Source organism: Leucoraja erinacea, chromosome 20 (assembly GCF_028641065.1).
Source record: "Leucoraja erinacea ecotype New England chromosome 20, Leri_hhj_1, whole genome shotgun sequence".
NCBI classification, from domain to species: Eukaryota; Metazoa; Chordata; class Chondrichthyes; order Rajiformes; family Rajidae; genus Leucoraja; species Leucoraja erinaceus.
Genome location: NC_073396.1, coordinates 979620 through 1005971, shown reverse-complemented (window position 1 = coordinate 1005971; position 26352 = coordinate 979620). Strand labels below are relative to the sequence as shown.

Here is a 26352-nt window from a genome sequence, read left to right as displayed (position 1 = left end):
CACGTGTGGGGAAACTTGTACATTTGGTGCTTGGCTTCCTGCGTGTGTTGATTAACGATAACAACATTGATAGAAGCATATTTACACAATTATTCAGACACAAACTAACCAGGTAAAGTGGCCCTGACATTATTGTCACCTAAATATCTTTAATATTATTGAACCTTCCAGAGTTTTTGATACAGTGGGTGAATTATTGAGTAACTCTGCTTCTGCAGTGACTTGTTTACCTGTTGCTAAACTAGAAACATAGAAAATAGGTGCAGGAGTAGAGGCCATTCGGCCCCTCGAGCCTGCACCGCCATTCAATATGATCATGGCTGATCATCCAACTCAGTATCCCGTACCTGCCTTCTCTCCATACCCTCTGATCCCTTTAGCCACAAGGGCCACATCTAACTCCCTCTTTAATATAACCAATGAACTGTGTGGCCTCAACTACCCTCTGTGGCAGAGAGTTCCACAGATTCACCACTCTCTGTGTGAAAAATGATTTTCTCATCTCGGTCCTACATGTTGTAAATTGTGTAATTAATTTCATTAATATTTACTAATAGTGCAAAGTATTTTTGTATAATTAAGTCATTCATTGTCATTGTATTTATTTGCAGTAAAACCACCCTCTGCTTCGCTGTGTGACGTTACGTTGATGTCTATGACACCAGGCAGTGTTCAGGAGGTGAGGATGAGGCACTGTAATAACTGGGTGAGTTCACACAAGGCGATGGTGTGGTTTGTCGAGATTCACCTCTCCCTCACCACCAGAACATTCTAGAGAAGAACGTGATGGCAGTGAAGACCTTGACCTGTGACCCAACACATGATGTCCATTCATATTTACTGCTGTTATATAAAGATGCAGCTGTTACAAAGTACAGACACTTTTCTTGCTTATTTCGAGTACGTTTAGATATCAAAGGAGTTGGGACTTTGTGGTGATGCCAGAGGCCCTTGTCTCTCTCTCTCTCTCTCTCCCCCTCGTGGAGGGTTGTGAGCAGCAGGTGGCTGATTGTAGGTGATAGGTGGACACAGGAGAGGGGTCCCGACCCGAAACGTCACCTATCCACATTCTCCACAGATGCTGCCTGACCCGCTGAGTTACTCCAGCACTCTGTGAAACGTCACCTATCCAGGTTCTCCACAGATGCTGCCTGACCCGCTGAGTTACTCCAGCACTCTGTGAAACGTCACCTATCCATGTTCTCCACAGATGCTGCCTGACCCACTGAGTGACTCCAGCACTTTGTGTTTTTGTATAAACCAGCACCTGCAGTTCCTCGTTTCTACAAAGAGAAAACATGTTCTGTTTAAGTCTGATCTTCCCCACATTGTTTGCAACGTCACGGTTAAAGTGTGTTTAACCATAACTGCTCCTTTTCCCACAGATGCTGTCTGACCTGTTGAGTGTTGCCAGCATTCTGTGATTTTGTTTCAGATTTGCGGCATCTGATGAAGGGTCAGGCAAAACGCTATGAAACACGACATCAAGAGATGTTCTCTCCCCCCCCACTTGTCACCTAGTGGCCTCCACCCCCCACCCCTCACCCTCTTGTTTCCACCGGCCCATCACCCCCATCCTCACCTGTCCCACCCTCTCTTGTGCTGAGGTACACCTGTACTGTCTGTCCATCCCCCACAGATGCTGCCCGACCCACCGCGTCCCTCCAGCTTTGTTTTCTACAGCCAACAGCTACTTCATTGTGTATGCATTATAAATGAATTGGATATTGTTATTAAATGTGAATTGTATTAACATCGATTCCATGTGTATATAAATCCCTCGTTGGTGCTTGAGTGTTGGATGTGAAGCCACCACACATGTTTCTGTAATCTTTCTCTCAGGAACGACATCATTATCCTGAATAAATAATGTCTATTTAAACTGTTCACTGTTTCACTGAAAATAAAAATGATTCAGTTGGCAATTCCCTTGTCAAATCTGTTGTCATTTCTAGACGGGTTTATTAAACATATGGAGACAGAGAGAAGATGTGTAAATAATGTAATATAAACAAGTAATCACCAGAGTCACCTCTGCCGACCAACACTCCAGAGATGAGACCTGCCGTTTCTGTTCCACAGAAAGGTTCACAGCTGAAGATTTGCTTGTTTTTCATTTAAATAAAATTGATGTTCAGACCAGTTGTCAGGTTGTATTTGAATTTAAAATATATGCGTAGCTCAAACCTTCCATACAATGGATGATTCCACTAGATTTCATTAAGTAGAAAGAATATACTGAAGAGCTAATTTGTTCCAAAAGGAACTGCAGATGCTGGAAGATCGAATGTACACAAAATTGCTGGAGAAACTCAGCGGGTGCAGCAGCATCTATGGAGCGAAGGAAATAGGCAACGTTTCGGGCCGAAACCCGTAAGGGTTTCGGCCTGAAACGTTGCCTATTTCCAGAAGTATTTCGGCCAGAAACGTTGCCTATTTCCTTAGCACCATAGATGCTGCTGCACCATAACTGATGGCCGAAACCCTTCTTCAAGAGCTAACTTGTTTGGAAGATGATGTGTGTGTGTGTGTGTGTGTTTGCCTAATATTATACATTGCTATTAAAATAGCGAGTGGGTAAATAAAAAGCGTTTCCTAATATTGATCCTCAGTAGAATCTTTATCTTTACTCCTTTTGATACTGATCTTTAGTCCAGTGTGAAGAAGGGTCTCGACCAGAAACATCACCCATTCCTTCTCTCCAGAGATGCTGCCCGCCTGTTCCACTGAGTTACTCCAGCACTTTGTGTCGGTCCCTTTCCCTTGTTTGGCAGCTTCGACCACCCCGGGCCCCGGAGTTGAACCGGCCCGTACGCAGAGCTCGGATTCAGCCGCGGGACTGACATTACTTACCATCACCCGGCGGGGTCACAACATCCGAAGCCTGGATCGCCTCGGCACAGAGGGAGAACAAGGAGGGAAGAGGCAAAGACTTAAGACTTTTGCTTCCATCACAGTGAGGAGGTGTTTGGTAAACTCACTGTGGTGGATGTTAATTTGTGTATATTGTGTGTTTTTGTCATTTTTACTATATGTAGGACTGCAAGGCAACGGAATTTCGTTCAGACCACAATGTCTGAATGACAATAAAGGCTACTTTAACTTTGACTTTGACTAATATTGATCTATTAGTTAAGCATAGTGCATGTTTATGAAGCTAGGGGTTGGGAAGGTAGCAAAAGCTAAATAATGCAGACACAAAACATGGGAACCAATGCTTGATATTGTTGCTATCTGTGAGGAAGCTGAGAGGTGGAAGTCTCGCTGGGGTCTTCAGTTCAGTGTAGTTTATTGTCACCTGTACCGAGGTACAGTGAAAAGCTTTTTGTTGTGTGCTAACCAGTCAGCGGAAAGACAATACATGATTACAATCGAGCCGTCCACAGTGTACAGATACAGGATAAAGGGAATAACGTTTAGTGCAAGGTAAAGCCAGCAACGTCCAGTCAAGGATAGTCCGTGGGTCACCAATGACAGTTGCTGTTACCTGCTTCACTGAGCGCAGAATCTCACCTGTACACTGACACACCTGGCCAATGCTGAAGGGAATAGATTGCCATTAATATTTGTTTCAATTCCAATATAAATTATCTGATCAACACATAAGCAGCTTGAACCAATGTGTCCCAGTAATAGTTTATTAAAATGTAAGAGTCTGTGTATTTACACATCCGTACACGTAAATATGACACTTATAAACACACTTTGCTGTCGATCTGACCGTATAAAATACAATGTCAAATTTAAAATCAAAATTCATTAAAGACAATCTTCAGGGAAACTAAACGGAATGATTGTAGCGAATATTCTCGAATGTTAATGTTCGGATTTTCCATAAATTATACAATTTTCATTCAAATTGGGTTTTAGATTCATTTCCAAAAATGAGAAAAAACAGTAATAGTTGGAACTTCTTTGTTCCTTTACATTTAACATCTTCAAAGGGGTGGGAGGCTGAAACCTTCACATGGGTCCGCCCTGTTTCGACCAATGCAATCAACCTGGCGTGCACAATCAAATAAGATCAAATAGAACACGTTGTCCAACAACTTTAGGTTAGTGTAGCACGACATACGCAAGAAGAAGAACATCTTAAAGGGTGGTAGAAACACTGGCGCTCAAAGGGTTAATCGCAGGTGCATGGAAGGTGTGTGGTCTGGTCTACACAAGTTGGTAGGTCTCTGATTCCAGCACTTGTCTGTTTATTTCAGTGGAGATTTCTCTCCCAACCTGGAGTTCAGGTCCATTTGACTCTGACGTCCAGTTGGCCAGAAGATCACTGAAATCTGGTGTGCTGGTGTGCAGGGTGCAGGCAGGGAGAGGAGAGATAGGCTCTTCCCAGAAGGATGAAGGCAGCCTTCGCCTGTGCATCGGGACAATGTGGACATGTTTCTGATCCACTTTCTGCCTCCTGTTGTCTCTCCTCCTCACGGCCGTGGGTTTCATGTATTGGTGTAAACCATACTCGAACAGTTCAGCCAGGGGGCCCAGTTGTTGGATACTTTCCCTGTTACACACGTGCTTCAGAGCCAGGGTGTCTATGTCTCTGGGAGGGCGTGAGGTCGCACGCAATTCCTCCTCGTCCTGCTCGCCATCTTGTGCAACTTTGATCAGGTCAGCGTAGTACAGCTCTCTACCCGATTTACCTGAATAAAACCTGTCCTCGTAAATGTTACAAGAATCGGGGTCATCGTCTTTGCTCTTCCGTCCGAAATACCTCTGAATGTCAGTGTTGATGATCTGGGTGAATCTCAGCAGCTGTAGTGTGGTCTGGGCCATGTGTGTATCAGGGGTAGGTGAGGGGCAGTCCCCAGGGTCAGTGGATCCTGCCTCCCGAACTTCATCCTCCTCCTCCTCCTCCTCCTCTTCATCCGACGTTCCCTGGAAGTCCATGTCCTGGTGAAGACCCAGATTTAGAAAAGAGAGCTGGAAGCTCGGAGCTGGTCGAAAGTCAGCCAAGCTTTTGACCACACCTGCTGCCATTGGTGCTTATCTTGCTTCAGTCACACCCCGAGCGCTGTGCGGAAAGAAATGACATCTAACATCAGTGCCGGGTTTACAGTTCATGTGGAGAGACAGCTATCAGCAAGATACCGAGAGGAACTTGAACACAAACAAACCACTGTACACAACAGTTGTTTCAGCACACAACCATTGATTATCAAGAAATTTGAACCATTAGACTGGTAATTGGTGTAATAAAACCATGTCTTCTGGACTCCACTGAAAACAGCAGCTCAGTTGTAAATATATGGTTTAATATGAATAAAATAATTTCACAAGTTAGCAGGTGTAACTCCTTTTAAAGACTAGTAACACTGATTTTAATTAGCATGCGAATCTATGATTTAAAAAGTCTAGCTAACATTGAAATATTTCTAGGCTGGCATTAATAATCTAATTTTACCAGTTCATGTTCTTGAACTATTGTATCTTTTGGAGTAGCTTCTAAAAGATGACCATTTTGCACTCTGTGTATCTGTGTAATCACTATTGCTGAGGCCTCAGGCAGCAAGGTTCACTGACAGCTTTAGACTTCTTATGTTGAGCCGATAGTTTTACAAAAATGTTATTAGTTCTTACCTGGATTCTGCAGTCCCAGTGGGCACGATGCAGACACGAAGAGCTACCCTGGTTTAAGTAGCAGGTCCACACCTGTGATTAATGCATTTATAGTTTTGCGTGGACTGACTTTTGACAAATATTTGGTGGGAGTATTGTAACCGTATACTTTGTAAACAGAGCTTTGGTTTGTTTTAGCACCCAGCAACCACCGAGTGGTGAAGAAAGCAAATCAGAGGGATGGGAGATAGCGCTAAGCTTAATGGTCTGCCTGCCAGGGAATTTTCAAGTGGTGTTCCTGTAAATTCAGCTATTAAATGTCCGTGCCACAGATGCAACACTGGCCTTCACACTTGTCAAAGGGCCTTGATCAACACTTCTGGTTTGCATTCTGATCAGGTGAGTCAAATAGGCGTAAAATTGGATTTCATGGTGTTTTGACTTATTGAGTGGGCAGAGCTAAGAAACATAATTGTTACACAATCGGTGTTTAAAGAGGAGATGCAACGGTAATGTTCCTTCACGACTGGTAATTGCATCACAGTTTGGAGAATCATAGATTCTTCCAAATAAAAAAACCGCAAAAGATGGATTAAATTTAAAACCAACACGGCAATTAGGAATTAAATATTAATATTGAATAATACAATAGAATTATAATAACTCAGAATATTGGTGAACAGCACGGTGGCGCAGTGGTAGAGTTGCTGCCTCACAGCGCCAGACACCCCCCGGGTTCGATCCTAACTACGGGTGCTGTCTGTACGGAGTTTGCACGTTCTCCCCGTGACCTGCGTGGGTTTTCTCCAAGATCTTCGGTTTCCTCCCACACTCCAAAGACGTGCAGTTTTGTAGGTTAATTGGTTTGGTGTCAATGTACATTGTCTCCCAGTGTGTGTGTAGGATAGTGTTAGTGTGCGGGGATCGCTGGTCGATGCGAACTCGGTGGGCCGAAGGGCCTGTTTCCGTGCTGTATCTCTAAACTAAACTAACCTACCTGAAACGTCACCTTTACATGTTATCCACAGATGCTGCCTGACCCACTCAGTTATGGTGCAGCAGCATCTATGGAGCGAAGGAAATAGGCAACGTTTCAGGCCGAAATCCTTCTGGAAATAGGCAACGTTTCGGGCCGAAACCCTTACGGGTTTCGGCCCGAAACGTTGCCTATTTCCTTAGTTCCATAGATGCTGCTGCACCCGCTGAGTTACTCCAGCACTCTGTGAAACGTCACCTATCCATGTTCTCCACAGATGCTGCCTGACCCGCTGAGTTACTCCAGCACTCTGTGTCTTTTTTTTCCAGGCTAATTCACAGTTTGACTAAAGGGTGCATTTCCCTCCCAATAGTTGGCTTTGTGAGCTGCCCCAGATCAGCATCTACTGCCATCTACGACAATCGCTGCACAGTTTTAAATACTAGTGGAGGCCATGATTGCGTTGCTGTGTGGTATGAACTGCTGCATTGAACACAAAACAAGTCTTTCACCGTATCCCGGTACAGGTAACAAAATGAAACCAGTATCAATACTAAATATAATTAATAGCTACTTGGGAAAATATACAAATATAATTTCAGTCCATGCGTTTTCACCTGGAGATGTTTTGTTGTTTTGTCTCTGGATTGAGGTCTGAAGAAGGGTCTTGACCCGAAACGTCACCCATTCCTGCTCCCCAGAGATGTTGCCTGTCCCGCTGAGTTACTCCAACGCTTTATGTCTATCTTTGAGGACATCCTCACCAGCGTTCCTGAATTTACATCTTTGGTCTCAGGGTGATAATTAAAATTAAATTGGGTTATTTTGGGAAAAGAATTTCTTCATAAATATCTGACAACTCTTCAATGAGCAATATGATGCTTGCCAAACATTCCATTCGTTCAGTGTTACAAGCAAGCCAAGAACATTCCGGTTCCTCTCCTAATATCGCCTTCTCAACTACAAGTCATAAGGTCATGAGGTCAGGTCATATGGTCATGAATTATAGGAGCAGAATTAGGCCATCCGGCCATCCGGCCCATCAAGTCTACTCCGCCATTCAATCATGGCTGATCTATCTCTCCCTCCTAACCCCATTCTACTGCCTTCTCCCCATAACCGCTGACACCCGCACTAATCAAGAATCTATCTATCTCTGCCTTAAAACTATCCACTGACTTGTGGCCTCCACAGCCGTCTGTGGCAAAGAATCCCACAGATTCACCACCCGCTGACTAAAGAAATTCCACCTCATCTCCTTCCTAATGGAATGGTCAATGCTGAACTGGCACAACGATGATAATATTGGCCAACAGTCAGTACAATGGAAATAAAAGTAGACTTGATGTCCTGGAGGCACGAGGTACTGCAGCATCGCACCTCGGCCACTCTCTTCTCCCCTCTCCCATCGGGCAAAAGGTACAGAAGTGTGAAAACACACACCTCCAGATTCAGGGGCAGTTTCTTCCCGGCTGTTATCAGGCAACTGAACCATTCTACCACAACCAGAGAGCGGTCCTGAACTACTATCTACCTCATTGGTGACCCTCGGACTATCCTTGATCGGACTTTGCTGGCTTTACCTTGCACTAAATGTTATTCACATATCATGTATCTGTACACTGTGAATGGATCGATTGTAATCATGTATTGTCTTTCTGCTGACTGGTTAGCACGTAACACTGTACCTCGGTACATGTGACAATAAACTAAATTGAACTGAAGATGCTGGTTTACAAAAAAAAGACACATCTGTGGAGAACATGGATAGGTGACGTTTCACAGAGTGCTGGAGTAACTCAGCGGGTCAGGCAGCATCTGTGGAGAACATGGGTAGGTGACGTTTCACAGAGTGCTGGAGTAACTCAGCGGGTCAGGCAGCATCTATGGAGCTAAGGAAATAGGCAACGTTTCGGGCCGAAACCCAGAAGGGTTTCGTCCTGAAACGTTGCCTATTTCCATAAGGATTTCGGCCCCGAAACGTTGCCTATTTCCTTTGCTCCATAGATGCTGCTGCACCATAACTCAGCGGGTCAGGCAGCATCTGTGGAGAACATGGATAGGTGACGTTTCACAGAGTGCTGGAGTAACTCAGCGGGTCAGGCAGCATCTGTGGAGAACATGGATAGGTGATGTTTTGTGTCGGGACCCTTCTTTATGTTTGTTTGTGTATTAACTGGTGTTCTGTTACAGCTCTATGGAGGGGCTGGGACTTTATTCACCGGTGCATTAGAGGCTGAGGAGCGACCTTGTTGAGGTGAGCAAGATCAGGGAGTTTGGATAAAATACGAGGCTTAAGGTAGGGGAGGAGAGATTTAAGGGGGACCTGAGGTGTAACTAATTCACCCAAAGGGTGTATCTGGAACGAGCTGCCAGAGGAAGCCATAGAAACAGAAACAATCTTCAAGAAAGAACTGCAGATGCTGGAAAAATCGACGGGAGACAAAAATGCTGGAGAGACTCAGCAGGTGAGGCAGCATCTATGGAGCGAAGGAATAGGTGACGTTTCCGATCGAGACCCGATACAATGATATTTGGGCAGATCCATGGAGAGGAAGTGTTGAGAGGGCTGATGCAAATGGGTCGAGCCCAACTTGGTTGACTTGGGCAAGTTGGGCCAAAGGGCGCAGTTCTGTGGTGTACGACTCTAGGCCTTTAAATATTTATGCCTTTTGTGTTGTGCGTACACATGAGGAATAGCAGTAAATCTTTGCAAGCGTCTACATCAGAATGAGAATATATTTGATTCTGCAACTATTGTGCTGCATGAGTGAGCCTGCTCTCATGGATGGCAGTGCATGTTATTTTACATGTCCCGGTGGAGTCTAGCTGTATTCAATGATGGACTATTTCACCATCTGCTGACTATAAAGCCTGTAACCATCCAATCGGCTAGCATGTATTTGCGAGCATATGTCCTGGCAGATGCTGTCCACAGCGTTCTCTCCAATGCCTGGTATTTATAACAAAATGAGACATTTGGGCCACATGTCTTATCTTCGTATCAGATTATGGCTTATACCTCCTCTGCTTTTTGTGTTCCTTTGTCTCAGCAATGTGCCTTGCCTTTCCTGGCCTTGTGTAGGCCCTGCCTGTAGTTCTACACTCTTGGTTTTAACACCGGCTGCTGTTCTTGCACCCGCCATTATTTGAGGGTAAATAAAACATGTGAATGTTCTTGTTTTAAACTGGGGGCGGGGGTGGGAAGGGGGAGATTGAATAGGAAGCTAAGGGGTGACTTTTCCACGCAATGGCCGGTAGGTGTATGGAACAAGCTGCTGGAGGAGGTAGTAGAGGCTGGGACTATCGCAGTGTTTTAACATTTAGACAGGTACATGGATAGGAGAGGTTTGGAGGGATATGGGCCAAACGCAGGCAGGTGGGACTGGTGTGGATGGGACATGTTGGCCGGTGTGGGCAAGTTGGGCCGAAGGGCCTGTTTCCGTGCTGTATCACTCTGTGACTCCAACAATCACCTGTGTTTGAGGGCCATGAACAGGACTAGAAGGAGATGGCCAATCATTCTTGATTCGTACAATAAGATGACGACTGATTTAATCTTGAGCACCATCCAGGTTCCGGCCCCAACATCACCCCCCCCCCCCCCGCAGTCTCCTCACACTCCCTGACCCCCTTCAACATCAAATATCTGCCAGCATTTGTACAGGTACGTGGATAGAAGACATTTAGAGGGATGTCGGCCAAAATGGGATTGATTCAAACAGGATTTCCCTCTTGTTTAAATCATCTGGACTGTTTGATATTTTTGTTATTTTCTAGATGTTTTTCTGACACCTCCTTAATAATGGATTCTGCACTTTCATGATATTAGATATTAGGCCAACAGGCCAACGTTCCCTGCTTGCTTATACTGTCCTCTCCTCAATAGTGGTGCTACATTCTTAGTGTCATGGCTTCAAGGGCAGTTTATTGTCACATGTACCAGCCTCAGGTCACGTACTAGTAGGATGAGGAACAGCTTCTACAACAACACAATCACACTGCTGAACTCGGAGTCCCGACGATAGATTTCTCTGGTCCCTCCGTCCCCACTGTTTAATTATTCTGTATTTCTTGATTATTCTGTATCTTCTCTCTTTCTATTTTTTTTAATTTCTTTATGTACAACTACTACGGACTGACACAAAACTGTATTTCGTTGTACTGATACTTGTATTTGTGCGATGACATTAAAGTTGAATTGAATTGAATTGAATTGAATTGAATTAAGGTACAGGGAAATTTGATTTACCATGCAGCTATACCAAGTGAAAAGCAACAAGACACAGTCACATAACAGCTTACATAAACATCCACCACAGTGGATTCCACATTCCTCATTGTGATGGAAGGCAATAAAGTCCAACCTTCTCGACCCGAAACGTCACCTATTCCGTCGCTCCATAGATGCTGCCTCACCCACTGAGTTTCTCCAGCATTTTTGTCTCCAGTGATTTTTCACAAAGTCATTTTTCTTGCCCCATCTCCCAATCCCAACGCTCTTTGTCGCTAAAAAATACTGATAACGTTTTCAGTTTTAAGGAGTTAATTGTTCCAATAAACATTGCCTTTTATTATTGTTCCACGTTAAATGTTACGAGATGTTTGCATAATTAAACCCCATTTGTAAGATTGAAAATCAACAGCTGCAAATGTCAAAACTCAGGACCAACAGTGAATTATTACACGATGAACTCCATCCATACCCGGGCTACCACGAGAGTCTGATGAAACATTTGTATCCTGTATATATCTGAGATCCTTTGACTGCCTATAATATATAACTGATGCAAAGATCAGCAAATTAAATTCAGCAAATACACATTGGGCAAGGGAACATTGGGGTCTGAAGAAGGGTCTTGACCCGAAACGTCGCCCATTCCTTCTCTCCAGAGATGTTGCCTGTCCCGCTGAGTTATGCCCCTGTCCCACTTAGCAAACCTGAACGGAAACCTCTGGAGACTTTGCGCCCCACCCAAGGTTTCCATGCGGTTCCCGGAGGTTGCAGGTGGTTGCCAGAGGTTGCAGGTAGGGAGACTGACTTGAGGGTGGGTGTGGGTGTGGGGGTGGGGTGGAGGGATGAGGGTGGGTGGGGTGTGTGGATGTGAGGGGGTGGGTGGGGGTGAGAGTGTGGGGGGGGTGTGAGGTGTGGGGGGGGGTGGGGCGAATGGGGGTGGGGTGAGGGTGGGTGGTGGTGAGAGTGGGGGGGGGGGGTGAGGGTGAGCCTTGAGGTGGAGTGTGTCAAAGAGGTAGTTCAGGAATTGTGAGGAGCGCTGAAGAAGGGTCGCAACCTGAAACCTCACCTGTCCATGTCTCCCCCACACCCCACACCTGTCCATGTCTCCCCACACCCCTCACCTGTCCATGTCGTGCCCCCTGAGCTACTCCAGCAGGTTGTGTTTAGGCAGCAATGCTGCAGGGTTGGGGTGAGGGTTGGAGACGGCAGAGTGAGATATGACGAGACAAAGTGACAGGAGAGAGGATGAGAAGATCCACAAATACTCGCCTCATTGGCCGGGGCATTGAGTGTAAAGGTCAGGATATGATGTTGCTGCTTTACAGGGTTTGGGTCGGGCTGCGTTTGAAGTATTACGTGCCGTTCTGGTCACTCATTACAGGAAGGATGTGGAGGTTATAGAGAGGGTCCAGAGGAGGTTTGCCAGAATGACGCTGGATTAGCTACAGGTGGAGGTGGGACAAATGTGGATTATTGTCTCTGGAGCTTTGGAAGCTGACAGATAGAAGTGTAGAGAGAGGCATTATTGCCCAGTGTACCGAGATAAAGTGAAAGCCTTTGCTCACATACTATCCAATCAAATCAGATAAAACTATACATAAATATATCCAGTACAAACTCCAGTCCAATAGGTTGAGCAAAGCAGAAGACACAGAGTGCAGAATGTAGTTCTCATCATCACAGAGCTCCAGTCCCACACACAAAGGCACCAGCACAGGGGGACATTCGGCCCAAAGATCAGCCGTACACCAGTTCTATCCCACTCACTAGGGACAATGAACCTACAAACCTGTACCTCATTGCAGTGCGAGGGGAAACCGAAGCACCCAGAGAAAATCCTTGCAGTCACATGGAGAACGTGCAAACTCCATACAGACAGCACCCGCAGTCAGGATCAGATCCAGGTCACTGCGCTGTAAGGCAGCAACTCTACCGCTGCGCCACCGTGACGCCCTCCATTATTAGTCAGAGTCCTATAGACATAGAAGACACAGAGTGCTGGAGTAACTCAGCGGGTCAGGCAGCATCTATGGAGCTAAGGAAATAGGCAACGTTTCGGGCCGAAACCCGGAAGGGTTTTGGCCTGAAACGTTGCCTATTTCCATAAGGATTTCGGCCCCGAAACGTTGCCTATTTCCTTCGCTCCATAGATGCTGCTGCACCATAACTCAGCGGGTCAGGCAGCATCTGTGGAGAACATGGATAGGTGACATTTCACAGAGTGCTGGAGTAACTCAGCGGGTCAGGCAGCATCTGTGGAGAACATGGATAGGTGACGTTTCACAGAGTGCTGGAGTAACTCAGCGGGTCAGGCAGCATCTGTGGAGCACATGGATAGGTGACGTTTCACAGAGTGCTGGAGTAACTCAGCAGGTCAGGCAGCATCTGTGGAGAACATGGATAGGTGACGTTTCACAGAGTGCTGGAGTAACTCCCAGCGGGTCAGGCAGCATCTGGGGAGAACATGGATAGGTGACGTTCCACAGAGTGCTGGAGTAACTCAGTGGGTCAGGCAACATCTGTGGAGAACATGGATAGGTGACGTTTCACAGAGTGCTGGAGTCACTCAGCGGGTCAGGCAGCATCTATGGAGCTAAGGAAATAGGCAACGTTTCGGGCCGAAACCCGGAAGGGTTTCGGCCTGAAACGTTGCCTATTTCCATAAGGATTTCGGCCCCGAAACGTTGCCTATTTCCTTCGCTCCATAGATGCTGCTGCACCATAACTCAGCGGGTCAGGCAGCATCTGTGGAGAACATGGATAGGTGATGTTTCCGGTTAGAATCCTTCTTCAGACTGATTGGGGGGTAGCTGGAAGAGAGGAGAGGCAAGCTGAAGCCTGGCAGGTGATAGGCTGACCCAGGTGAGGAGAGGTAATTCAATAGGAGATGACAACACAGATGGTGTGAGACAAAAGGATTGAAGAGTTGCTAACACAGACAGAGAGAAACAGGCCCTTCGGCCCACCTTGCCCATGCCAACCAAGTTGGTCTACTGGGCTGGTCCCATTGGCCAATTGCCTCTAAACCCCTCCTGTCCATAGATCTGTCTTGATGTACCCTGACGAGGGAAATAACCTTGACATTAATAAAAGTGACGGCTCTCAAAGTGCAAACATTTGAAGGAAAGTAAGTTCCAAGCTGCTTGGATTAATAGTCAGTGAATTACACCCACACGTGTCAACTCACTGCAAGGTAGATGTTGCCATCCTGTGGACAAATTGAAGATTACAAAAATATTTAAAAATATATTTCATATTTAAAAAAACATGAAATGAGTATTGGTCTTAATGATTATCCTGTTTATTACTGTCACATGATAGATTGGGCGCTATCCAGGTAAATCACATCGCACCTAGAGCAAAATGTATAGAGTGCAGAAGGTGGTGTTACAGTGAGAGGATTGGACACGCTAGAGCAGTGGTTCCCAACGTGGGGAGTACGCTCCACAGGGGGGCAATTTGATTTTTAAGGGGGGCAATTGAGCGCGACTGAGGAGGTCTGGGTCCAAATTTTCGATTTTTATTTTTTAGGATTTTCCATCAGGTAAACATATGTAGTTTATGTTTCAGATGTTATTTTGAGTAAATAATTTTTTTGGGGTAAAAAGGTCTTTATTGTGTAGTAATTACAACCAAGGTATTGGCGTTTTAAGCTTCTTCAGCTGAAACGGAGTTCACTTTTTAAATGATAAGAATTATATATCACCACATGGGGGGGCATCAGGATTTTAGAGGTGATTAGGTGGGGCATGGCCAAAAAAAAAGGTTGGGAACCACTGCGCTAGAGGCAAGATACATTGTTCCCCATCTTGGGGGAGTCCAGAACCAGGGGTCACACAGTTTAAGAATAAGGGGTCGGCCATTTAGAACTGAGACGAGGAAAAACGTCTTCACCCAGAGAGTTGTGTGGGATTCTCTGCCACAGAAGGCGGTGGGGGCCAATTCACTGAGAGAGTTCAATTAGGGGCTGACCCTAATCAGCCCATCCAAATGCCTGTATATCCTATCCCTCAGAATGCTCTCTGGTAACTTTCCAACTACAGATGTTAAGCCTACCGGCCTATAGTTCCCAGCATTTCCCCTGCAGCTCTTCTTGAATAGAGGCGTAACATTTGCCACCCTCCACCCACCAGCCTCCATTTGGCCCATCACATTGATCCTAGCCCTGAGAGGCTGCAACAGAGACGTCCCCTTGATTAGCCACCTGCGACTGATTGAAGTCACCCAGCAGAATATTTGTTGCTCATGTAAGTAGTATTGTGCACTCGGCCGTGTAGTTCTTCAAGAGGAAGAGAAAATTAAATTGTGGATTTAGCATGAATAATTACTTTGAAGACCTGCTCAACGAGTTCCAGCAGTCATGAAATACTTAATGGAACCATGATTAAACATGAACAAAGGGTTGTGACGTGGATGAACCTTCCTGGGATTGTGTTCAGTCTTATTCAGTGCCCGGGAGTGAAGGAGAGTGACCACTGCCCGGTCCGTCATGGGTACTAACCCCCCACCACTGATCTACAGGAGTCGCTGCCTCAATAAGGCAGCCAGCATCAGCATCACCAGAGACCCACACACTGACCCACACACTGACCCACACACTGACCCACACCACCCTGACCCACACACTGACCCACACCACCCTGACCCACACCACACTGACCCACCCCACCCTGACCCACACCCTGACCCACACCACACTGACCCACACCACACTGACCCACACCACCACTGACCCACACCCCACCCTGACCCACACCCACCTGACCCACACCACACACTGACCCACACCTGACCCACACCACCCTGACCCACACACTGACCCACCCACACACTGACCCACACCACCCTGACCCACACACTGACCCACACCACACTGACCCACACCACACTGACCCACACCCACCCCACACTGACACACACCCACACACTGACCCACACTGACCCACACACTGACCCACACACTGACCCACACCACACTGACCCACACCCACACTGACCCACACACTGACCCACACACTGACCCACACCACCCTGACCCACACTGACATCTCGCTGACTTCCACGGGGACCCAAGGTACAGGACCCTGAAAACCGTGACCTCCAGGTTGACCAACACACTGACCCACACTTCTTCCCAACACCGTCAGGCTGACCCAACGCTGCACCCACACACCCACACACTGACCCACACACTGACCCACACACTGACCCACACACTGACCCACACACTGACCCACTTGTGAGATTCAAAATCACAAATGCTCAGAGACAAAGTCAGAGAAACAAGTTTATCTCATTTATTACATTTCTGCGCACACAAAACCCACACACTCCCACACTATCCACCCTCTGAGACACACACCGACACCCATAGAGATGCCCACCTATGTTTATACCCACACACTTCCCATTTTACCCCCACACTCCCTCCCCTTTGGGCTTCTTCCACATCACCCCATAACAGCTTACATTCCCACGAGAACACCCTGAAATGCCCCCCGCCCCCCCCCCCCCCAACGTCAAAGGCACCTCCTATGTCTTGCATTGCATGTGCCCACACCTCCAGGCACCTTAGAACACATAGAAACATAGAAATTAGGTGCAGGAGTAGGCCATTCGGCCCTTCGAGCCTGCACCGCCATTCAATATGATCATGGCTGATCATCCAACTCAGTATCCCGTACCTGCCTTCTCTCCTGACCCCACACCCTCTGATCCCTTAGCCACACAAGGGCCACATCTAACTCCCTCTTAAATATAGGAGCCAATAAACTGGCCAGGTTCGACTACCTTCTCTGTGGCAGAGAGTTCCAGAGATTCACCACTCTCTGTGTGACGAAAAAACTTGTGAGATTCTCATCTCAGGTTTTAAAGGATTTATTCCCAGAAAACGTGCCTCTTATCCCCTTAAACTGTGACCCCTTGCCCTGGTATCTTGTCATAGTAGGTGTGTGTTCATATTCATGTAATCTCATTAGGCATGTGTATATGTGTTTCACCTTTTGCACTTTTCCACTGACTTACTTCGCTTAAAACTCCTGCTGAAGTCTTTCTTTCTGCTACTTTTTATCTAGAATTTCTCTCTGTTCTGTATATCGTTACTTTCTATTCTACCAGCAGTCTGGCTTCTGCTGACACCTTATTTCTTTCTAAGTTATATTTTTCAGAGTTCTAGTATAAATCAACCATCCCTATTAACCCTTTTCTCACACACTGAACTGTGATCTTCTACGGACCGTGTCTTTGGTTGCCCTATGAACTTGGGCTTTGCACTTATTATTTATTGTTTTATTGTTTATTAATATTTATCTTACTATTGTGCAATTGAAGCTGTTGTGCTGCTGAATGAAAGAACCTCACGAGGATTGGTGGGTGGGTGGGCACAGTGGGTGAGGCATCCATCTATGACAACAGTAGGGGAGAACTACATTCACTAAAGAGGGCCAGGTGGGCTGAGGAATGGTTGATGGAATTGAATGCAGAAAAATGTGAGGTGTTACATTTTGGGACGTCTAACAAGGGCAGGACCTACACAGTGAATGGTCCGTCTCTGGGAGTGTTGTAGAGCAGAGGGATCTAGGAGTACAGGTGCATGGTTCCTTGAAGGTGGAGTCGCAGGTAGATTGGGTAGTCAAAAAGGCTTTTGTCACGTTGGCCTTCATCGGTCAGAGTATAGAGTGTAGAAGCTGGGAGGTGATGTTGCAGTTGTATAAGACGTTGGTAAGGCCGCATTTAGAGTATTATGTTCAGTTCTGGGCACCGTGTTATAGGAAAGATGTTGTCAAGCTGGAAAGGGTACAGATAGGATTTACGAGGATGTTGCCAGGACTAGAGGGTGTGAGCTATAGGGAGAGGTTGAGTAGGCTGGGACTTTACTCCTTGGAGCGCAGGAAGATGTGGGGCGATCTTATAGAGGTATATAAGATCATGAGCGGAATAGATCGGGTAGATGCCCAGAGTAGGTGAATTGAGGACCAGAAGACATAGGTTTAAGGTGAAGATGAAAAGATTTAATAGGGATCTGAGGGGTAACTTTTTTGCACAAAGGGTGGTGGGTGTATGGAACAATTACCTCCAGTTGAGGCTGGGACTATCCCAACATTTAAGAAACAGTTAGACATGTACTTGGATAGGACAGGTTTGGAGAGATATGGACCAAGTGCAGGCAGGTGTGACTAGTGTAGCTGGGGCATGTTGTCCGTTGTGGGCAAGTTGGGCCAAAGAGTCTGTTTCCACACGGTATAATTCTATGGCTATGACATCTCGGATGCTAATTCCGTGGACAAATGGGACTAGCTTCGATGGGGCATTTGGTCAGCATGGATTGGAAGGTTCACATGTTGTATGACTTTATGTTTCTCTCTGCTTATTTAAACGTAAGCTTTTGTGATCTTTGTTTATTGTGTTACATTCTTGTAGTTTACTGGTCAATATTAGTGCGTTATTGTAATAAAGCTACTCATTTTATTATTGTTGTAGTAATATGAGATTTTTGTGAGTTAATTTCACCCCAGATTAATTATTATATTTGGGATTTATATGATGTTGTGCTGGGAGTCTGCTGGAGAACAGTGGAGACTGCACGCTGAGTTACCTGCTTCTGTGATTAAAGAAAAGCAAAGGAACAAAACTGGAGTAAATCAAAGGCTTAAATTAGGGTGACACATCCAGTTGAGTTTATTGTCACGTGTATCAAGGTACAGTGAAAAGCTCTTGTTGTGTGCTAACCAGTCAGTGGAAAGACAATACTAGATTACAATCGAGTCGTCCACTGTGTGCAGACACAGGATAAAGGGAATAACGTTTACAGCAAGGTAAAGTCACAAGGTCATAAGTGATAGGAGAAGAATTAGGCCATTCGGCCCATCAAGTCTACTCTGCCATTCAATCATGGCTGATCTATCTCTCCCTTCTAACCCCATTCTCCTGCCTTCTCCCCATAACCCCTGACACCCGTACTAATCAAGAATCTAAAAAAGACCAATTAAAGTAAGTCAACCAATTACTGTCTTGAAGGTCTCCAATGAACGTAGACTGGATGATCGTTTCGCTGAACACCTTCGCTCAGTCTGCCTGAACCGACTGGATCTCCCGGTTGCCAAACACTTTAATTCTCCTTCCCATTCCCACTGACCTTTCTGTCATAGGTCTCCTCCATTGTCAGAGTGCGGAATTAAAAGCAAATTGAAGGAACAGCATCTCATATTTCACTTGGGCAGCTTACTGCTCAGTGGTATGACTATTGATTTCTCTAACTTCAGGTAGACCCGGCTTCTTGTTTTCACCCAACGACCTGCTAAAAATAGCCTGTTTCCTTTGTCATCGTTACTTTTTGCATATCTTTCAATCATTTATCTCTCTACATCATCGTAGTTAGATTTAGCTCTTGGGGCTAGAGGAATCAAGGGATATGGGGAAAAAGCCATAAACAGGTATTGATTTTGGATGATCAGCCATGATCATATTGAATAGAGATCCTGGCTCGAAGGGTCAAATGACCTACTCCAGCACCTATTTTCTATGTTTCTATGTCCATATCTCTCGTTTCCCTTGGTGGAGTAACTGTTGAAGTAACTCGGCGGGACAGGCGGCATCTTGGAGAGAAGGAATGGGTGACGTTTCGGTTCAAGACCCTTTTCTAGTTTCCCTTCTCCCCAACCAGCCTGAAGAAGGGTCTCGACCCGAAACGTCACCCATTCCTTCTCTCCAGAGATGCTGCCTGTCCCGCTGAGTTATTCCACCTTTTTTATATTTACCTTCGGTATAAACCAGCATCTGCAGTTCCTTCCTACACGGAGGTCAGGACTGCTCTCTAATCGGGGTAGGATGATTCAGTTGCCTGATAACAACTGGGAAGAAACTGTCCCTCCTTCCATTTCTCCTTGAGCCAGGGCTGAAGGTTCTGCACCAGTGGAACACAATGCAGTGGAGGCTTTGATGAGCCTGGGCTGAAGGGTTTGCATCAATGCTGTGGAGTATTTGAGCCTCAGCACTGTCCACCAAAGAACCTAGTGTTCACCTGGCTGCTGGAGGGGGGGGCGACCACAGGTGAGGCCAGGATGTCCCTACTCCACAGGTGAGGCACGCCTGTGCGTCAGGTGTGCGTCGTACGTCAGGCGCCGGGCGGGCGGACGTCGACGTCACAGAGCGCTGACGACGTCAGGCGCCGGGCGGGCGTTGACGTCACAGAGCGCTTGACGTCACAGAGCGCTGACGTCAGGCGCCGGGCGGGTAGGCGTTGACGTCACAGAGCGCTGACGTCAGGCGCCGGGCGGGCCGGTAGGCGGGCGGGCGTTGACGTCACAGAGCGCTGACGTCAGGCGCCGGGCGGGCCGGTAGGTAGGCGGGGGAGGAAGCGGAGGCCCGGGCCCGCCATGGCACCGCACCGTCCGCTCTGCCGCTTCCTCGCTCTCCTGGTGCTCGCGTTACAGCTGCTCGGCGGCAGCGCCCGGCTGGCGGGTAAGTGTGGGGGCGGGGCGTAGCGGGGGCTAGGTCCGCGCGGCGGCCGCTCGGCCCGGCCTGAAGGTGGGCGGCCGGTGATCCGTGTTTCCCCCCCCCCCCCCCCCCCCCCCACCCAGTCCCCAACACCTGTACCTGCCCCCCCCCACCCTCACTCCCGTCCCCCCCCCACCACTCCATCACCCTGTACCTGCCCTCACCCATCACCCTCATACTCACCGTCACCCCCACATCCCCCCCTGTACCTGCCCCACCCCGTCCCCCGTCACCTGGCTCCGTCACCCTGTACCTGTCCCCACACCCTCACCCTCAACCCCCCTTGTACCTGCCCCCACCCCTCACCCCGTCCCCACCCCCCCACCCTGTACCTGTCCTCACCGTCACCGTCACCCCCCCACCCCCCCCCCCCCCCCCCCCCCCCCCCCCCTGTACCTGTCCCCCCTCCCCGTCCCCAACACCTGGCTCCATCACCCTGTACCTGCCCTCACCCATCCCTCACACCCCCACCCTCCCCTGTACCTGCCCCTCCCACCCCACTGTACCTGCCCTCACCCCGTCCCCAACACCTGGCTCCAACACCCCGTACCTGTCCTCACCGTCACCCCACCGTCCCACACCCACCCTGTACCGTCACACCCACCCTCACTCCCCCCCCCCCCTGTACCTGCCCCCATCATCCCACCCCCCCACACCACACCCCCCCCCACCACCTGTACCTGCCCCCACCCTCACCCCTCACCCACCCCCCTATACCTGCCCTCACCCCGTCCCCAACACCTGGCTCCATCACCCTGTACCTGCCCTCACCGTCACCCCTCATCCTCACCGTCAACCCCCTGTACCTGCCCCCCCCTCACCCTCCACCTGTCCCGCTTCCTTCTTCAGACGTCTCGACCCGAAACGTCACCCATTCCTGCTCTCCAGAGATGCTGCCTGACCCGCTGAGTTACTCCAGCTTTCTGTGTCAACGATTTAAACCAGCACCTGCAGTTCCTTTCTCTACCCATCACCCTTGCCTCTCTCTAGTCCCCACCCTCATCAGCCTCACCCCCTTCTCGATCCTCACCACCTGCCCTGTGCCCCACGCCTGCCCCCCGTCTCTGCTGCATCCCCCCGCCCCATCCCCACCCCCGTTACCATCCCCTGCCCTCCCCCTGTCCCCATCCCCCTCACCCCGTCCCCACCCCCTAACATACCCCCCACACCTGCCCCCACTGTCACCAATCTCTGCTTCCATCCCCAGACCATCTCACCCCTACCCTCTATATTGTCTCCCTCCTCCCATACCTGTGCATTCCCTTCCCCCCACCCCCTCCACCCACCGCCCACACTTCACCCCATTCCCCCATCATCCCAATCCCTGTCCCCTATACCCCCACATCCCCTTCTTCCCATACCTGCACAACCCCTTCCTTATCCCCACCTTCTCTGTCCCATCCTCCCTGAGCCATCTCCTTGCTCTAACCCCCCCCCCCCCCCCCCCCCCCCCTCCCCATCCCTTTGAACCATCAGGAATATGGGATGTGATTGTGGAGTTGGGTCTGCAGTACAGGTCGTTCACCTGTAAAGCATGCATCCATAACGTGACTTGAATGTTGCATTGGATGACTCATTGAACATTGTTTGGGCCCAAATCACTTATAACATGATCTCGATCAGGAAGTAGAGAACCGCGTCAAGTTACTTTGGAAACTGACAAGCAGAAGAAAAGTTTTGTTAAATAAGAAAAACATGTCCAGGGGAAAAATGCTGTTTCCACGTAACTTCCCTGCAGTATTCAATCATCATCATCTCTTAAGATTTACGGAAGGGGGGGTGGGAGGCATTGAAATGAACAGGCAGCCACTTCTATTGAAGATACACACAGAGTGCTGGAGTAACTCAGCGGGTCAGGCAGCATCTGTGGAGAACATGGATAGGTGACGTTTTGGGGGATGACCCTTCAGTGATTGTTGGGGCAGGAGGGGGTGGATCTGGAAGCAAGGGAAGAGCAGGACAAATCAGGGAATGGCAATAGATGTGCTCAGGCAGGATGGTTCATGATGGGCCAATAGTTGTCTCGAGGCGGTGTGATCCCAAGAAGGATTCATTGCTGGTATCCGTGGAACTGGTTAACCTTCTTTTCGTTGAGGAAGTGGGAGGGGGAGGGGGAGGGAATAATGGGAAGGGAGTGTATGAAGAAGTTACCTAACATTAGAGAATTCAACGCTCACTGTGTCACTTCTATCGACTTGTACCATAATACGCGATCAAACTGTCTTAAGTATTTTTAGGTTGCAGTAATAAAAATAAATATGGTTATTCAAAAGATATTTATTACCCAGTGGGAGAAAAAAAGATTGTTGTTGGTTTGAAACTCTAGCCTCTAACCTCTCTTTCCTTATTGACACGGTTGTTTTTATAACGCAATGTTATATAATGTAAAAAAAACACAAAGTGCTGGAGCAACTCATCATGTCAGCCAGCATCCGTGCAGGGAATGAACAGGTGATGCCCCCCCTCACTACAATCAGTCCTGTCATCTACAACAACTTGCCAGGCTCTGCCAGCTCTTCCCTCCCAGAATCACTGAGGAAGGGTATTGGTCCGATAACCTATCAATATTCTCCAGGAATGCTGCCTGACCCACTGAGTTACTCCAGCACGTTGGGTCTTTTTTTGTAAAGCGGCATCTGCTGTTCCTTGTTTTTCATTCTTCAGACTGAAGGAGTAGGGCGACAAAGCTGAAAAGGGGAGGTGGGGATGGGAGGCAAGTGATGGGTGGATACAGGTGAGGGGAGGAGGTGGGCTGATGGGTGGAGTAAGTGCAAAGCCTGGAAGTGAAACGGAGACAAACGGATGTTTTAGCAGATTCTCCTTTTGTTTTTCATGTATGGGGACTGCCAGATCCCCTTTGCATTGCAACATTTTGTGATCTCAGTGTTTAAGTAATATTCCTTTTCCATTTCCTTCTCGAGTGGTTAACCTCATACTTCCTCATATTATATGGCATCTGTAACTTGTTTCCAACTCACTCACCAGATCTGCAATGCAGCTGAAAGCTTGTAGTGACACTCCTTGCTTGATATCTGTATCGGTAGCAAATTTGTCCTCGGTTTACTTTGCCCCTTCGTCCATCATAGATTGTGAATAATTAAGGCCCCAACACTTTTGTCTCTTGGCACCCTGATTCCCAATCCAAAAATGACATTAATATTCTGACAGTAGACAAAAATGCTGGAGAAACTCAGCATGTGGGGCAGCATGTAGTTGAGCGAAGGAATAGGTGACGTTTCGGGTCGAGACCCTTCTGGAAACTCAGCGGGTGAGGCAGCATCTATGGAGCGAAGGAATAGGTGCCGTTTTCCAGCATGTGCAGTACTTTCTTTAATATTCTGACTCACCTGTATCCACCTATCACTATGAACGGTCTCAACCCAAAATGCGACCCTGTCCTCTCTAGAGATGCTGCCTGTCCTGCTGAGATACTCCAGCATTTTGTGTCCAGGCTTTGTCCTGCCCTTCCTCTCCAACAGCTTTCTTCCCCCCAACCCAATCAGTCCGAGGGAGGATCCTGACTATATTACCCCCAAATTTATGTTCTATCATCCTGTTCAGTTACCTTTTATGTGGCTTCTTAATGAATGCCTTCTCTCTGAAGTGCAACAAAGTACAAAGAACACATTAGGAAACCTTGCCCCAAAAGAGGAATGTGTTTGGAGAGGTGTGTATGTTTGCACTTTGCTTTCTTATCTATTTCTCAACTTTGTTATCAATGAGCAAATATCAAACCTATGTCCATCTTTCCCACCAATCTAATCTGGATTCTGCCCCTTCCCTGACATTGGAACTTACTGCCTTAATGCAAGTCACAAGTAACATTTCTGTAGCCACGACCATTCCCAATTGTTCCTGCTCATTCCTGTATACTTTTACATTGTAGATCAATAGTCAATAGTCTATTTAATTGTCATTTGGACCCCTGGAGGTCCAAATGAAATGCCATTTCTGCAGCCATACATTACACACAAATAGACCCCAGGCCCAACATAATTTACATTTTACATAAACATCCATCACATAGCTGTGATGGAAGGCCAAATAAACTTATCTTTCCACTGCACTCCCCCCCCCGCCCCCCCCCCGATGTCAGAGTCAGAGTCAAAGTCAAAGCCCCCGGCTGGCGATGGCGATTGTCCCGCGGCCAATCGAGATCCAACCTTCCTCACCTGGTTCAACTCTTACCAGTATGGATTCTGCACCCCCTACCGCCTCTGATGTCAGAGTCTAGGGGCGATTGACCATGCGCTAAGCATGTCGACCTCAGGCTGCCCTCTTGCTTCCTTACACCTCCATTGTATCGTTCACTCTTCCCCCAGTGGAACGGCATCTATACCTTTCATAGCTCCGTACTCAACATTCACAACGATACCCCATCCCATCCCTCCCCTTCCATACTTCCCGCAGGCTCTAAAAGGTCGTGGCTTTTTTTGTTGCTCCTCAGTCTTCATGTGCCTTCAGAGATGCTTCTCTCCCCCTCGAGTTGTAAGGTGTTAAGGGTGAGGGTGTTAGTGGCGGGTGAACTAGTGGAGTGTTCCAGGAGGAAGCAGAGGTCCCCAAGACCTTCCTGGATGGGGGGTAACACATAGAAACATAGAAAATAGGTGCAGGAGTAGCCATTCGGCCCTTCGAGCCTGCACCGCCATTCAATATGATCATGGCTGATCATCCAACTCGGTATCCCAACCTGCCTTCTCTCCATACCCCCCTGATCCCCTTAGCCACAAGGGCCACATCTAACTCCCTCTTAAATATAGCCAATGAACCGGCCTCAACTACCTTCTGTGGCAGAGAATTCCGGAGATTTACCACTCTCTGTGTGAAAAATGTGAAATACCTCAGCTTTCTATACCCCAAGCTGCAGGTGAGTGATAGGGGCCAGGGAATTGAAAGTTGTCAAAATGGTGGTGAGTACATGAGGCGTCCTTTATTGACCAAGATGAGCCAGGATAGAGTGAGGTTTGGTGGGCAGGTGACTCTCTGTAGCCAGCAGTAGCTGTTCTTCCTGCTCTCTCTGACTTTATAAATAGATTTGTTTTTGTTGAGTGGATAGATTTTGTTTACTGTACCATAGGCTGCTGAGAGGCACATGATCCACCTCCAGCCCACTGGCCAGCACAATACCTGCATTGTTGACAATCCATCCGTGTGTGTGAAGCATCGTATGCTGTGTGAAACAAAGCGCAGTTAAACTCGAGAGCCAGCGCCTCTTCTGTGGGCTCGACACTGTAGTTACACCTCCTCCAGACATACATACATTCAGGGCACTGCTGCACCAAACACTGCAGCCACTTGTGTCACTGTCTCCTTTGGAACCTCCCTCTGCCCACCCACAGTCTCCACCTCTCTCTGCAACTCGCACCTTGCTTCATTTCCAATGAGAGGTGATCATAAGGTCATAAGTGATAGGAGTAGAATTAGGCCATTCGGCCCCATCAAGTCTACTCCGCCATTCAATCATGGCTGATCTATCTCTCCCTCCTAACCTCATTCTCCTGCCTTCTCCCCATAACCTCCGACACCTGCACTAATCAGAATCTATCGAACTTTGCCTTAAATATATCCACAGACTTTGCCTCCACAGTCTTCTTCTTGCGTATGGCATGTACAGCCTAAAGTTGTAGGACAAATTGTTCTTTTTGATCTTACTTGATTGTGCACACCGGGTTGATTGCATTCGTCGAAACAGGGCAGACCACGTGAAGGTTGCAATCTCCCACCCCCACAGCCTTCTGTGGCAAAGTATTCCACAGATTCACCACCCTGATGGTTGTGATGTATGTCTGTTTGCCTCTCCACAGATGACGTGTGGCCTGTGTATCCCCAATGGTTACATAGAATCTATGTCACAAGGTCAGAAGTGATAGGAGCAGAATTAGGCCATTCGGCCCATCGTCTACTCTGCCATTCAATCATGACTGATCTATCTCTCCCTCCTAACCCCATTCTCCTGCCTTCTCCCCATAACCCCAGACACCCGTACTAACACGTACAAAATGTGTTTGCATGTTATTGTAATAATTAACTTGACAAAATCACCATAAACATGCAGAATATCATTGTCACAGTGTGAATATTT

General features: G+C 47.7%; 2 protein-coding genes across 3 annotated transcripts in view; one reads left to right on the top strand and one right to left on the bottom strand.

Annotated features, from left to right (window-relative positions):
• Nucleotides 1-3221: 3221 nt before the first annotated feature.
• Nucleotides 3222-6517, bottom strand: LOC129707096 (protein PERCC1). The gene has a single exon (XM_055651887.1). It carries the CDS (start codon nucleotides 4981-4983, stop codon nucleotides 4162-4164), a length of 822 nt encoding a protein of 273 aa, XP_055507862.1. The 5' UTR covers nucleotides 4984-6517; the 3' UTR covers nucleotides 3222-4161.
• Nucleotides 6518-20105: 13588 nt separating this feature from the next.
• The window catches only part of pgap6 (post-glycosylphosphatidylinositol attachment to proteins 6), a 44650-nt gene continuing 38403 nt past the window's right edge, over nucleotides 20106-26352 (top strand). For both annotated transcript variants that reach the window (XM_055650972.1, XM_055650973.1), the window contains exon 1: nucleotides 20106-20234. In XM_055650972.1, coding sequence (XP_055506947.1) covers nucleotides 20150-20234 — 85 coding nt within the window. In that variant the 5' untranslated portion in view covers nucleotides 20106-20149. The remainder of the gene's footprint in view (nucleotides 20235-26352) is intronic.